The sequence below is a fragment of the Amblyomma americanum genome, chromosome 7 (assembly GCF_052857255.1).
Source record: "Amblyomma americanum isolate KBUSLIRL-KWMA chromosome 7, ASM5285725v1, whole genome shotgun sequence".
Classification (NCBI taxonomy): Eukaryota; Metazoa; Arthropoda; class Arachnida; order Ixodida; family Ixodidae; genus Amblyomma; species Amblyomma americanum.
The window spans coordinates 120,839,505-120,855,565 of NC_135503.1; the positions used below are offsets into that span (position 1 = coordinate 120,839,505).

The window sequence follows — 16,061 nt, forward strand, 5'->3', positions numbered from 1 at the left end:
ACGGATCATCGGTACCTTGTAGACGAACCAGCCGAAGAGGTCGCGTACACAAGAAATTGTGTACGCGTACACAAGGATTTCAGGCCTGCTGTTATTCTCTATATGCACAAAGTCTCACATTGTATCAAAAAGGTGGCAATGAAATATGTTGTAAACATTGTGTTTTCAGCAATCACAAAATTTTCGTCATGTTCCCGTTTTCCTGCGAAGACCTCAAGAAAAGATTGTAAATTGAAGCACCAATATCCATAAAATGTACTACCAACGTTGTTTACTCGTTCCGCCCCGTCATGTGGTAAGGCCTATATCGGCCATACTGGCCAATGCATTAACGAGCGGTTAAGACTGCAACCTGATAATACGGCCAATCTCCCAAAACATTCAACAAAAGTTGAAACCTCACTCCACTGTTCAGCAGTGTGAAAATCATCGGCGGAGGCAAAACACATACAGAGGGAGAAATCTTGGAAGCTTTTAGAATAAAAAACTCACGCAGTGATTGCGTAAGCGATACGTCAGTCAATTTTTTTTCTAAACAATACCGATTCATGACTGGGACTTAGTCTCCGCATGCAAGATAGCAGTATTTTTGTTCTTTTTGTCGGCATTGTCTGCTCACGCGCATGTGCGCCCTGCCCTGCTGGCTTCTTTGACGAAGTAAAATTTTCAGTTGTGTCTCCAGCGTCGTCCTTGTGATTCACTTTTCTTGTGCACGCGACCTGGTACAATGCACCAACTGGCCTAACAAGTTACGATTCTGCATAAATACCTTCTTCAGCAAACGACAGAACAGGAAGTGAACCTGGAAGAGCCCCAATGGTGAGACTAAAAATGAGACAGGATTTCGCTAATGCTATTCATCGGATTTTTACAGGAGGTATTCTGAGTCTTGCATTGGGAACAGTTACGGATAAGAGTTAATGAATAATACCTAAATAATCTGCAATTCGCTGGTTACATTGCCTTTCTGAGCCACTAAGGAGATGAATTGCAAAGCATGATCAATGGGTTACACAGGCAGAATAAAACGGTTTGTCTCAAAGTTAACATGCAGAATATCATATAATGTTCAACAGTCTAGCAAGGGACCGGCCGTTCAGAATTGGTAGCGAGGTGCACCAAGTGGTAAAGAAATATGTCTACTTTGAGCAAGTAGTGACCGCTCAACCGGATCATGAGAGGGCGATAACTGGAAGAATAAGAATGGGTTGGAGCGCATATGGCAGGTTCTCTCAGATCATGAATGGCAGTCTAGCTATATTCCTCAAGAGAAAAGTACACAGCAGCTGTATCTTAGCAGTACTCACCTACGGGGCAGAAACGTTGAGGCGAACGAAAAGGGCTCAGTGAACTTAGAGACAACGCACGCACCTTACTATGGAAAGAAAAATGATTGGTGTAACGTTAAGAGACCGGAAGAGTGAGGACTGGGTTAGGGATCAAATGCTGCAGCGATGGCGTAGAGGTAGAGCATCCGCCTCGCGTGCAAGAGTACCGGGGTTCGAATCCTGGTGCCGCGCAATTCTCCACAGGGTTTAAAAAAAATCCGCGTGTCGATGGAATTGCATAACCAGGCCTGGAGTGCGGCCTGATCTCGGTGACCAGAACCGACAACGCACTCTCTCACCAGAGCAGGATTTAGCCACCCTGGTGTAGTACTTGGCCACAATCTTTATGATCAAACCAATTAACCCTCAGGCCTCAGTCCCCAGCGGCTGCGGAGCAACTGACCACGGCGGCGGTCAGACCTGTGACACAGCGGAGGGTGCTAAGAATCTCTGGCTCCGGACAGGCCGCCATTGGAATCGGAACCTGGCAACGTTTAACGCTAGAACTTTATCTAGTGAGGCTAGCCTAGCAGTGCTGTTCGAGGAACTAGCGGGAATTAAATGGGATGCGATTGTGCTTAGCGATGTTAGGAGGACAGGTGAGGCGTATAACATTACTAAAGGACTGAATCATACCATGCTATCGTGGATTAGAGTATAGACGAGAACGAGGTGTGGGATTCCTCATTAATAAGGATATAGCTGGCAACGTAGAGGAGCTCTATAGCATTAACGAGAGGGTAGAAGCTATAGTAATTATGCTGAATAGGAGGTACAAGCTGAAAGTGGTGCAGGCCTACGCACCCACATCCAGCCATGATGACGAGACCGTCGAAGGTTTCTATGAGGACGTAGAATCGGCAATGAATAAAGTAAAATCACAGTACACTGTACTGATGGGCGACTTCAGGGCGAAGCTGGGCAAGAAGCAGGCTGACAACCACGCGGTAGGTGACTATGGGATAGGCTCTAGAAATAGCAGGGAAGAGTCGTTAGTCGAATTCGCGGATAGAAATAATTTACGGATCATGAATACCTTCTTCCGCAAACGAGAAAACAGGAAGTGGACATGAAGAGCCCCAGTGGAGAAACTAAAAATGAAGTCGACCTCATACTATGCGCTAAACCTGGCACCATTCAGGATGTGGCCGTGCGCGGAAAGCTGCGTTTTAGCGAATAAGCTTAGACTTGAAGAGGGAACGGAAAAAGCTGGTGAAGCGGAAGACCATTAACGAGTTAGCCGCAAGAGGGAAAGAATAGGAGTTTAGGATAGCGCTGCAAAACAAATCTTCAGCCTTAACTGAGGAAGACGACATTGATGTTCATACAATGCACGATAATCTGACATCAATAATTATGGAGTGCGCAGTAGAAGTAGGCGGTAGGTCAGTTCAACAGGATAACGGAAAGCTATTTAAGGTGACGAAAGATCTGATTAAGAAGCGCCAAATCATGAGGGCGTCTAACCCTACCGACAGAATAGAACTAACAGAGCTATCAAAGTTAATAAATAAGCGTAAGGTAGCCGACATAAGGAAGTTTTAATATGGAGAGAATCGAGCATACTCTAAAGAACGGAAGTAGCCTAAAAGCAGTGAAGAGGAAACAAGGCATAGGTAAAAACCAGACGTATGCATTAAGAGACAAGCAGGGCAATGTCATTAGAAATATGGATAGGATAGTTAACGTAGCCGAACAGTTCTACACAGACCTGAACAGCAGCCAATGTAATCAGAGCGTTAATGAGAAAGACAGCAGTGCACAGCAATGCGTCATCACGCCAGTAATGAAACATGAAGTAAAGAAAGCCTTAGAAGCAATGAAAGGGGGAAAAGCAGCTGCAGAGGATCAGGTAACAGCAGACCTGTTGAAGGATGGAGGGGACATCGTGCTAGAAAAACTAGCCACCCTGTATACGCAATTCCTTATGACCTCGACTGTACCAGAAGCTTGGAAGAATGCAAACATTATCTTAATTCATAAGAAGGAAGACGCCAAGGACTTGAAAAATTACAGGACGCTCAGCTCACTATCCGTTGCCTACAAAGTATTTACTAAGGTAATCGCTAATAGAGTCAGGACAACCTTGGAATTTAATCAACCAAATGATCAGGCAGGCTTTCGTAAAGGTTATTCCACAATAGATCATATTCACACTATCAATCAGGTGATAGAGAAATGCGCAGAATATAACCAACCTCTCGATATAGCTTTCATTGATGGCAAGAAAGCATTCGACTCAGTGGAAACCTCAGCAGGCATACAGTCATTGCGTAATCAGGGGGTAGAAGACCCTTATGCCAATATACTGGAAGATATATATAGCAACTGCACAGCTAATATAGTCCTCCATAAAGTCAGCAATAAAATTCCAATAAGGAAGGGCGTCAGGCAAGGAGGCACGATCTCGCCAATGCTGCTCACTGCATGTTTACAGGAGGTATTCCGAGGCCTGAATTGGGAACAGTTGGGATTAAGAATAAATGGAGAATACCTAAATAATCTGCGATTCGCTGATGACATTGCCTTGCTGAGTCACTCAGGAGGTGAACTGCAAATCATGATCAATGAGTTTGAAGGGCAGAGCAGAACGATGGGTCTAAAAATTAACATGCAGAAAACCAAGGTAATGTTCAACAGCCTAGCAAGGGAACAAAAGTTCACAATTGGCAGCGAGAGCAAGAGGAAGTTGTGACGGAATACGTCTACTTGAAATCTAAAGTCTGACGAAAGCTCGTCTGGTCGGGTAGAAGATTCATGTATGAAGAAAAAGGAACGCCGACCAAAAGGTTGTTGTTTAAAACGAAGACGTTTCGGCTTCCATACGGAAGCCTTGATACGAAAGAGTGATCAAGGCTTCCGTATGGAAGCCGAAACGTCTTCGTTTTAAACAACAACCTTTTGGTCGGCGTTCCTTTTTCTTCATACATGAATACGTCTACTTAGGGCAGGTAGTGACAGCTGATCCAGATCACGAGAGGAGATAACTAGAAGAATAAGAATGGAGTGGAGCGCATATGGCAAGTTCTCGCAGATCATGAGTGGTAGTTTAAAAATCCCTCAAGAGAAAAGTGCACAACAGCTTTATCTTACCGGTACTCACCTAGGGGGCAGAAACGTGGAGGCTAACGAAAAGAATTCAGCTTAAGTTAAGGACAACGCGACAACGCAGCGAGCCATGGAAAAAAAATGATAGGTGTAACGTTAAGAGACCGGAAGCGGGCAGATTGGGTGAGGGAACAAACACGGGTTAACGACATCCTAGTCGAATTCAAGAAAAAGAAATGGGCTTGGGCAGGGCATGTAATGCGAAGGCAAGATAACCGCTGGTCCTTAAGGGTAACGGAGTAGATTCCAAGAGAAAGTAAACGTAGTAGGGGGCGGCAGAAGGTTAAGTGGGCGGATGAGATTAAGAAGTTTGCAGGCAAAGGCAAAGGTTGGATGCATCTGGCAAAGGACCGGGTTAATCGGAGAGACATGGGAGAGGCCTTTCCCTGCAGTGGGTGTAGTAAGGCTGATGATGATGATGATTATGATGATGATGAAGTTGATGACATCCAGGTCGAAATAAGAGGGATTAAATGGGCTTGGATAGGGCACGTAATGCGAAGGCAAGAAAACCACTGGCGCGTTAGGGTAACGGAGTGGATTCCAAGAGAAGGCAAGCGTAGCAGGGGCGGGAAAAAGTTAAGTGGGCGGATGAGATTAAGAACTTTGCGGGCATATGGTGGGCGCAGCTGGCAAGGGACAGGGTTGATTGAAGAGAGATGGGAGAGGTCTTTGCCCCGCAGTGTGTGCAGTCAGGCTGCTAACTATGATGATGTCTAATTACCTCTTTACTGCCAACACATCGTGAACGAGTTTCTAAAAGAATTTACTCACTGATAACCTCACGTTTTAGCTATCGTTTACTCTTCTTGTGAATTCCTTGTTATTTTCCTGAATCCCATTTATTGTACTACCGTGTTTTTTTTTCAACTCCTTTCCACATATTTACTCTTTCAACAATATTTGTCGCCGCTCTTAACCATTGTCTGAAAGTATACTTGAAAGTTGCTCTTGTTCACTTATCAACAATTTGCTGCAATCGCAGACTATTTATCCTCTTTATGCTCCCCCTTTGTAAGAACTTCCTATCAGCTTATTATGCTAAGCTCTTTGAGAAATGAGTAGCCGATGTGCTTTCAGAATTATGCAGCGCAAGCACAAATATAAACGGATGGAACCGTCATTACAGAACTCCTTTGCTCAGGAGGGAACTCACGTCTGCACATGGGTCGGTGATCAGACCAGTTTCCGTTAAGGCCGCAACGGATGTTTTTCTCGCCTTCCAAATTGTAACCGTAATTGCATTCATAGTAGATTGTGGTTTCTGGAGGGCAACATTCTCCTTCGTATATTTCATTCTTCAGGACAATAAGGCGGTGACCTTCCGGGCTCACTCCTGGATCCTTGCAGTACGTGTCTGGTGGGTAAACAAAAAAAATCAAAGCTCAATAGTACATGAAGCTGTAATTTTCCTATTATTTGTGTTCAGTCCATTCATCGCTCAAGCAATTTATTTGGTTAGAGGGATATAAATCTGCTCTAAACGGACTGAAAAATACGGCTGAAAGAGCTTTGAGCTTCTAGAAGCAAGTGGTCTCAAGTTGAATATTAAACATACAAAGTAGAAGATTTTAAGCGCACAAGTCACAGTAACGTGAAATTCCAACCATTTTATATACTAGCGTTATCAGGCCAGTGCACTCTGTAAAACACTTCGTTTCATAGTTCTAATGATAAGAATCACATAACGAACAAAATTAGCTACATCGAACAAACTGCCTGAAGTGATTTCCAGTCTGTTTAAACTTTGGTACCAAGTACCCCGCAGGTTTAGGTGTCATTTGTTTGCATCTCTGTTTAAGTCGCAATTAAAATACTTTCTCTCAGTATGCGGCATCACGAGTGAGAAAATTGTGCAGCGGTTTTGGTCACTGCGTAAACATCGAAATTCAGCTAGAGCTACCGCAGAATCTGTTAGTTACTCAAATTTATACACATTCACCTCTTCCCTAACCCCCTCACTATGCGGTCCAGGTCTCCATCGAACATCAAGACTCGCAATGAGCCTTTCCTATAATTACTTGGGTCCCTACGCCCACAAGCCCTTCTGTGGAATCTGCAGAGCGACTATTCTACTGCCTCAAGCTGTACTGTAATTCAAGGATGAACGTCGTCAGGCATCCGGGGTTTTGATATCGTAGTTATCTGCGAGTCTTGGCGCAGCACACCGCTATAGACTGTTGTTTCGGGGTACGGGCTGCGGACTCGGTGAAGATCAGGAATTGCGTCTTTATTCAGAGATTTGAACCCAAAGGAACAGGAGATGGCATCAGGCCATTGGAACGTACAGATTGGCTCCCCGAGCAGCTGCTCTCCTCCGCTGTCGGAGGAAGACTCCTTTTGTCCATTAATTAAAGCTGCGAACTGGGCGGTTCCGTTGACGGTTCCGTTTTCGAACGGCCTGATCACGTGACCAAACTGCGGGTTCCAGGAAGGAAGCGTCCTTGGTGTCCAAAACCAGACCAACCCGAGTTCCGACGCGAGAGGAGTGGGGAACAGCCGCGCTGGGTGACCCTCATAAACATGTCAAGTCCGAGAGGGGTGCGTCTTCGGCTGAACATGAGCCCCGCGTCCGCGGCGGGGCCGGCACCCTGCGGCGCCGAGGGCAGGCCGAAGCGTTCGCGGCACAAATAGTTTCCGGAACCCGCGGGCCCACAGGCTTGCCGTGCCTTGTAGCGCAACGCTGTCTATCGTGAGCCCCTGTGGCTTGTGGGTCGTATGGGCCGGCCGCACAAAACGGCTACCTTCATTGATGTCACCGCCGCATGCCTTTTTTCACAGCAGCCCGTACTGGCTTCAACCAGTCGAAACCGGGGCTAAATATTCTTTATAGGCCCAACCTTGTCCTCGAGGACACAACTGCCCCAATACACGTTTTCCACACGTTCAAGCCAGAATGTTTTGCGGAACAAATTGCCGCGTGTTGAATTTAATTGGCTGTTCGGGGAAGGAAATGGCGCAGTATCTGTCTCACATTTCGGCGGACACCTGAACCGCGCCGTAAGGGAAGGGGGTAAACGAGGGAGGGAAAGAAGAAAGGCAGAAAGAGGGGCCATAGTTGAGGTCTCCGGAATACTTTTGACCTCCTGGAGATATTTAACATGCACTCACATCCCACAGCACACGGGCGCCTTTGCGTTTCGCCTCCATCGAAACGCTGCCACCGCGGTCGGGTTCCAACCCGGGAACTCCGGATCAGCAGCCGTGCTCTCTAACCACTGAACCACCGCGCCGGGTCCGCCTGTTCGCGAGGTTTACATTTTCGGATGGTGACGGCCGCATCTGGGACCTCACCGAGCATGGTGGAATACTGAGCACAACCTAAATTGTCTTCAGTGTACACATCGGCTCATCTACGCTGTAACAATGCAACACCTATGACGAAGTGATCACGAGGTACTTTTGGCTTTCTTAAAACTACGTTCGACTGTGATACTGGCACTGTATTCGGTGACGTCACATTAAGACAAGAGATGTCCTGACTGTTAACAGCTCACAACATCACCAAAGAGAACGACAGGATTTGAGCAGCCAATCCAAACACGAGCGAAACCTTTCCATAAGATCGGTATGGACGTATCTCTTCCTTTTCCCTCGTCGACATCTGCCAAAAGGTGGATAAATCGGCATTATGCATATAACTGTGTGTATTAGAAGCATCATCAAACAGACTGACAGTATTTCAGCAGCCAATGCCTACATGAGCGAAACCTTTCCATAAAATCGGCACGGACGTATCTTTCCTTTACACCTCGCCGACAGCTGCTAAAATTTGGATAAATCCGCATTGTATATACGACTGCGTACATTCGAAGCATATACATATATTTGTTCTCTTGCAAATGTTCTCAGTTGACACGCTCCGCGTGCTGTCAAAAGGTCTTGATGGCGCCTCCTCGGTGGCTCTGTGGTTATGGCGCTCGGCAGCCGACTCGAAAGACGCGGGTTCGATCCCGGCCGCGGCGGTTGCATTGCGATGGAGGCGAAATGCTAGAGGCCCGTGGGCTGTGCGATGTTCGTGCAGGTTAAAAAGCCCGAGGTCGTCGAAATTATCCGGAGCCCTGCACTACGACGTCCCTCATAGCCTGAGTCACTTTGCGACGTTTAACCCAATAAACCATAAGCCAGGCCTTGATGATACAAGGAAATAAAACCAAATCCATCTAACCTTTACATATTGGTATCATCGCACTCCAGGCACCATTTTCTTGGCACGTAGCTTCTTCAGCACCCACCAGGTGGAAGCGTTCGTCATCGCAGTAAAAGGTCACGTTGTGACCCGGGGAGCAACAATCGCCCTCATAGCCGCCATGCTTCAGGTCTATCTCTGAACAGTTCTGGTTTGCTGCACGAATAGAGGAACAAGGATGATAAGTACTTGCCTCATACATTGTATTAAGTGCTGAGTAGTGATATATTCACATACTTTCTACGAAATCAATATGGGAGAGGTTAAGAATAGATGAATAAATCCTAATGTTCCCCAAACATCGCGGACTTCGTCCGAGCTGGCCTGCTTACGATTCTTTTAGTCTTAGGTTTTTAAATGTGTCTGAGAAAAATCAGATCGTAGGAGTGCAACGTAGTAGTCAAGTACCCACTTCCAATAATTGTTGTGAATCACACAACACTTGCATGTTTTTCGTTTTTTCTTTACAAAGCATTGTCAAATTTGGTTCGAAAGCAAGCGGCATGTGCTTCGCGGAAATAAAATAAATTCACACTAAAAATCTGTTCAGGTCCAGGCTTAGTTTATTTGCACACATAATGAGCGCGATCCCTGCAAAGCAATGGGCAACGCGCAAAATACGCCGACCGTTGTAATTGGCAAAATATGAGACAACATGGATAAAGGCATACAAAACGGAAGAAGGAAGCGAGAAGCTATAAATTCAGCTGTTGCTGCCATGATTTTTCGACGCAAATTTGTAGTTGTAACTTGAGACAAGTGGTGAGCGACAACCACAATCCAAAACTCGCGTGTCCTTCGCCACGCGCAGTCTCAAGTCTTGCGGTTTCTAAGGCCTTGTTTCGACACACTTCCAAAACAGAGAAAGCTTTGTTTCCACAATAGAAGAACTCATTTTGGCTTCTGCAGTGTGTCCTCCCGTTAGAGCTAAATTTTATTTCATTGGTGAAGCATTGTAAGTACATCTAGAATAATACCACGCGGGCTTGCGGTGCGCTCCTGCCGAGTCCTCCAGTCACAATGGTGGAATCAACAGTATTTCTTCCAAGCTGCTAACAGGTGTATTGAACGACAAAACAATGGAGCGCGAAAGCCTTCCATGGAGCTGGCGCCTGTTGCAATCACAAATAACATATTGTACACAGCTCGCAAGCCACTGTACTGCAAAACTACGCTTACGCTAAGCATCGGGGGGAGTTTCGTAGTATCTGTATCCAGCGCAATGCTTTTATTGAATACAAATATACGAATTACGCCATCGTGGACCTCGAAGTTTCGCAGAGGATCCATAGACGCTTTAGCGCAAACTTTACCCGCAATGACCGCATAAAATTGGCTCTGTTTTTGTATCATCACTATAGTGGCAGATGACGAAGTTCCACAGTATTCATATTAGCCATATCAATAATTAAGTCTCAGAACTACTATTTTTTGCTCGTTCGGACTCACCAACGCACTCAGGGTCCGGGTCTGGGAGCCAGGTGTCTTTGCCGTCGGAGGAAGGGACACAGGTGAGGTTGCTGGGGCCTCCCAGCCTGAATTCATTACTGCAGTTGTACATGGCAAGACGCGCCTCTTTCAGCTCTACGTAGCTGCCGTTGGCAATGTCCGGAGGTTGGATGGAGCAGGGTGTCATTTGCGGAACTGCGAGGAAAATAGAATTAACTAAGCCAAAAAATACGTCGCTTCTTGTTCAGTTTTTTATTGAATTTCCACATTGTGTGAGCAAATAGCGCAAATGGAACGGCATGTTAATCTGGCGCACTGCATAGCTCTATGGAATGTAACTAGCCCTAGTAATATGTACGCAGCGCAGGTTGCAAGAAAGCAGGTAGAAATGCAAACATGTTTGCAGTAATTACGTAAGGCCGTTGTGCAAAAGGAACAAGTAAATGTCGGGGAAAATATCAAGAAGAACTATCTAGTGACAGCAGTTATACACAAGAAAAGTACTACTAAAACTGAATAGACTAGCCTACGACTGAGTTAAAACATTCGGTGCGAGCAAACATTGGTCTAAATTAACGACTTGCAAAATTGTGTAAGTCAGCTTGAATAGGCAGAGACGTAAACCATTTTAGATGCCATATTGGTTGCCTGAAATAAGCCTACGGTCTTTGTGATTATGCAACTGAGCTCGAAAAATGAGAGTAAATAATTAACTAGTTTCAAAGTAGACTCAGGCTAGCAAATTTTTTGAAAGAAAATCATAGGAGATAGGACAAACTTAGAGCGGCTATGGGAACAAACGCCAGTTAACTACGTCGAAATCAAGAAAATGAAATGTTGGTGGGCAGCGCTTGTGACGCCTACAGAAGCCGCCCGATCTTCCCTTAAGGAGGCTCTGAAAGGAGCTACGAATAAATTAGCGGTGTGCCTACAATAATAAAGGACCCTGTTTCAAGAACTATCGTCCAGGAAGAATTCTTTAATGAGTTTTGTGGAAGCTGAGTTATCTCTAATCAAAATTACATTTTACGTGTCTTCGCGCCTTTTTCGCTCCTCTCATAATTTTTTCCACTCTGAAATGTAGGCGCTCCTGCGCCGCCCCCACTCACTCGGACCCTCGGCCGGCTACCGACGCGCGCAGGAGGAGTGGGGAAGGGGCGAAGCTTTCGGCCGGGCCAGGGTAGCCGCGGGATGTCAGAACAGACGTGCCGGCGAAAAAATGACAGCCCTCCGCTGCTGACGCAACCAGCACTGCATAACGCGTTGTGTGCGAGTTCGGGCGAAAGCTCGGCTCGAGAGGTCGCCGCGAGCCGTCGAAGAGCGAATTTCTCAAAATACATTGTAAATGATTGATTCGCTTTTGAGGTCCTGTACACGACATGAACACTCGGTGGCCTCTATTCTACATAATGCAAGCGTATTATTTGCAATGTCAAACCCGCTTTTCAGGGACCCTTTGAGATAACGGCGTTAACTCCTAATGAGGGCAGTGGAGAGCCAGGTTGGAGGAAGAGGTCCGCAAGTTTCTAGGGTTAGGTCAACCACAATTGGCTGAGGACAGGGTTGATTACAGACGATGGGAGATCAGTTGAAGAGGCATTTGTCCTCGAGTGACTGTAACTAAATTTCTTGCGAGGACCTGATTTAATTCTTGAATACCACCCTGGTCAAAACGCTCGCCACGCGCGCATGCATTAAAGCAAAAAACAGAATGTTTCTTACGTGTGAAGCACGGTGAGCTGAGCAGCAACAAAGCCACTGTAGAGCTGGCCACTGGAAAGTAAAAAAAGAAGAAATCTTCGGTTATATTCATAGAAATACGCTGCGAAGATAAAGATTGTCCAAACAATTACTAACGCCTTAACATTGCTAAGCACAGAATATTTTGTGAAAGCCGTTTTTTGAGGTGGACACCACCGCAGCGTGCCTGAATGTGCGATTGAGGTGTCCACTGACCATTAGAGCCAGTTAAGCGCGTTTCCTTTTTTTCATGCCTTTTGCGCACAGATGGAATCTGACGAAGATGACGACGCGCCATGTATAGCAGTTTAACACATTTTTATAGTTTACATTTTTTCTTAATATTTTTCTTTTCCCTCCTTTTTCTTGTACTTACTCCTTTGCCTAAATTTAAGCATTTTAGACCCGCTAACCACCTGCAACCACCTTTGTCAGAGAAACTGAGTTGCCCGTATTTCTTTAGCCATACCATGCTTGCCGCATGCAATCTGCAATGGTAATAGACACCGCCTGGTTATGGTCAATCCCCATTGTGGCTATGTGCCCTTTTGTGAGTCAAACAACAACAGTTCCACACGAGGTGCGATCGCCCAGTGCTCACGTGCAGTCGCCAGCGAAGCTCTTCTATTCGCGCCACAGTGGCTTCAAAACTCAGTCCCGGCATTATTTATTTCTTCAGGTACCTGAGAGAGAGAGAGAGAGAGAGAGAATAGACATTTATTTTTAAAAAAGAGACCGGAGCCGATTGTGCGTGGGGCCCTCAGCCCAAGACTCCAGCGGCTTCAGCTGACGCTTTGGCGATGGCGTCCAGTGCGTAATGTTCTTGCACGGTGCCGCTGGCTAGCGTCACCTCCCACTGTTCCAGTGCCGCGTTGTCTCGCTTTAAGTGGTCGGTTTAGCTGAGCATGTCCATGTAATGTGCGTGAATGTGAGAATTTTGTCACAGAAAGGACATATACCTGCGTATAATTTTCGGTGAATGCTGCGTAGGTGGTGGAGATTGGGAAAAAAATGTGTTGGGATGCGTCTTAGGTGGTAGGAGTCCTCTGGAGAAAGTTTCTTACGTGGCGGGGGCTAGAGACGCCTATTTAGGTGGAGGATCTCTAGGCGGGTTGAAAAACGGGTTGAGAGGCGGTAGAGAGTAAAGTCAATGAGGCTTCAGATTGACATCGGCTTTTGCGAGTTTCCTAGCGAAGTAGTGCTTTTGCAATAAAAAATCCCCACACATGACTCTAGATAAGTAAACGCGGCTCATATTCACGCACACATCAGCCCTATCAGGAAGAAAGGAAGGAAAAGAACTTTAATGGAATAGATGTCTGCCTGGAAACTCTCTAGCTTTCCACGGCAAAAGTGCAACGGCTAATACTACAAAGGAAAGCATGAGATTTCACTGAACACGCTGAAATTGCTTAGAAATTGAACATTAAAATGAGATTGAAGGTGACCGTTTATTTTTAAACGAATGAATGGGGATGTGAGGTCACGCTACCAGATCAAAGAAGCACTTTAGGATTCCTGGCTCCTCAGCACACTGAACAACGTAACAGCATGTGGTGAAGGGCGTTCACGTGTACTTAACGAGTTGTTCTATGAAGCGATGTTCCTAACCAGGCAACTCCAGCAGCACGAGGTGGTGGGCCCTTTCGAGTCCGACCAAGTGCCAAATTTTACTTGGATGCAAGAATATTATGATGTTCTTTGTGTGGTAGTTGAAAAATATTTAAGGGGCGTCATATATCGTCGGCCAACTGGAAATGTGCAAAATGTTTTTGTTTCTGGAATCTTTGCTGACATTTTCAAGTGAAAATAAGCTGCGTTTAATCATTGGCGGTGATTTAAACATTAATATCCTTGGGGATTTGTCTATAAAACGGGAACCTGAACAATTAATAAGCGTTTACGGATGTAAGAATGTTATTAAGGAACCAAAAAGAGTGACTCTCACATCTTCCACTTTGCTTCACATATTTAAAACCAACTTGCATGAAATAAATATGAAGGCCGTAACAATGTGCACACATATAAATGATTATTTTGGAATATATATGTGTTTAGAGAAGTGTACTATGCCCAAAAAGAAACTTGCACCGCAATATATTTACGACTTTTTAGAAACAGCCATGGAAATGTTTAAACTGCAAATTTCGTGTGTCGATTGGCGTGTTGTGCTTAACGAGACAGACGCTGAAAGTGCTTTTAATTTATTTTTGCTTCTATTTTAGAAATATACGATCACTGTTTTCCTATTAAGATATTTTCGAAGTCAAAGGAGATATGTAAGCAGTGGGTGACAAGGGAACTTCTGCGAAAGAAGAAAACAAGGAATAAACTTTATGCTAAATTTCTAGCTGCTCGTCATCCAGATGTAATAGGCTTTTAAAATATTTCGCAACAAACTGACAAAAATATTAGATGTGTGAGAAATTATTACTTTTGCAATTTTTTTGAGACCTCAGCAGGCAACATAGATGAAATTTGGAAAAAAAACTAAACGCACTCCTATGTCGCCGCACGAATCTAACCGTTTTTACGAAGATTGAGCGTGGCACGGAACAGATCTCGGGGGCACGTTTGGCAGACGAGTTCAATAGGTATTTTGTCAATCTTGATCCAGGCAGTCCTACTGATGGCGCACTCAGTTACATCAAAGTAGTCCATCAGGAACCCCTTTTTTGAGCCCTGTAATAGAGGCTGAAGTTGTTTCAGTATTTCAAGGACTAAACAATAGTAAAAGCAGCGATGCAGATGGGATAAAAATTCAACCTGTGAAACATGTAATCGATATTATCTCACCTTGTTTGGTCTACATATTTAACCTGTGCTTATGGCCGGGAGTGGTTCTGAAACGGTTACAGCTTGCGAAAGTAACAGTGTTGTATAAGAAAGGTGATAAGAACGACATTGGTAATTATAGACCTGTGTCATTACTTCCAGTTTTCTCTAAGGGATTAGAAAAAAATTATTCTCGACAAAATAAATAACTTTTCCGATAAACACAACGTACTAACCAGGCCACAGTTTGGCTTCCGTAAGCATCAGTCAACAGAACAGACTTTACTCGAGCAAAAAGAATTCATTTAAAATGCTTTTGAGGAAAAAGAATTGGCCTTGGGTGGGTTTGCATACTTTACAAAAGCATTCGATCTACAATAGCATTCGACTTTCTTAACCATTCTCTCTTACTTAGAAAATTAGAAGTATATGGAATACGTGCGAATGTTCTAACGCTGTTAAAATCTTATTTAAATGATCGTCAGCTGTATGTTTACTTCAATGGTTTCTCGTCAGTTGTAAAACCAATAACATCAGGAGGACCTCAGGGCAGTATCCTTGGTCCCTTTTTATTTGATATCTATTTAAATGGCATTGTCCATATCGACCCGAGCATTAAATATATAATTTATGCCGATGAAACGACTACGCTTTTTCCTGCTGCGTATCCTAACGATTTCATCACTAAAGCAAACGACTCATTAGCACAGCTACATGATTGGGCAAAGGCTGACGCCTTAAAAATAAACACGTCTAAGGCAAAGGCCATACTTTTTCGTCCCAGAAATAAGAACGCTTTTATTAATACAGATTTGTTGTTAGGTAACTCAAAAATAGATATACTCCATGCTTTCAAGACTCATGTAGTTTTTAATGAAAATCTGTCTTGGGATGATTACGTCTAACATGTTGTTTCCAAGCTTTCAAGCATCGTAGGAGTTACATACATTAATAGAGTTGTTGGCATTAAAAGTTAAGGTCATTCTTTACATTTCATTATTTGACTATCAAATTAATTATGCTCACATAGTTTGGGAGAGTACTACTGCTACAAACTTAAGAAAAGTCTTAACATTGCATGAACAAAAGTTGCGACACATTTTTAATGTTCCACTGGATCACACAAGTTCGCCTTTATATGAAAAATGAGGCATTATAAAAATTACTCAGCTCTACCTTTACCGCCTGTGCTTAACTTACGAAATAGATGCAAAACAAAACAAACTTTCTTTCTTCCTTAGCTTTCTTATCAAAGAGAACACCTTTGCATGATACACGTCCGGAAATTTGGAACATTGAGAGGTGCAGAACAAACTACGGAAAGCATATGAAAAAACAAAAACTGCCAGAATTTTTTAATATTTGTTATAGACACAACATACATCCCGAAAAAGCATCAATGGAAGACCTTAAATTGTTTTTTTTCTGGATTAAATTTTTTTTCTTGAAGATCATTTACATTTATCCTACTA

At 44.3% G+C, this 16,061-nt stretch overlaps 1 protein-coding gene across 4 annotated transcripts in view; it reads right to left on the reverse strand.

Annotated features, from left to right (window-relative positions):
- LOC144099515 (complement factor B-like) overlaps positions 1-16,061 on the reverse strand; it is a 333,633-nt gene that overhangs the window by 299,765 nt on the left and 17,807 nt on the right. For 3 of the 4 annotated variants that reach the window (XM_077632874.1, XM_077632872.1, XM_077632871.1), the window contains exons 2-5: positions 11,797-11,847; positions 10,075-10,269; positions 8,605-8,781; positions 5,593-5,793 (exon numbers count right to left, since the gene is read on the reverse strand). In XM_077632874.1, the coding sequence (XP_077489000.1) occupies positions 5,593-5,793; positions 8,605-8,781; positions 10,075-10,269; positions 11,797-11,847 (624 nt within the window). The remainder of the gene's footprint in view (positions 1-5,592; positions 5,794-8,604; positions 8,782-10,074; positions 10,270-11,796; positions 11,848-16,061) is intronic. The other variant, XM_077632873.1, reaches the window with a different exon arrangement.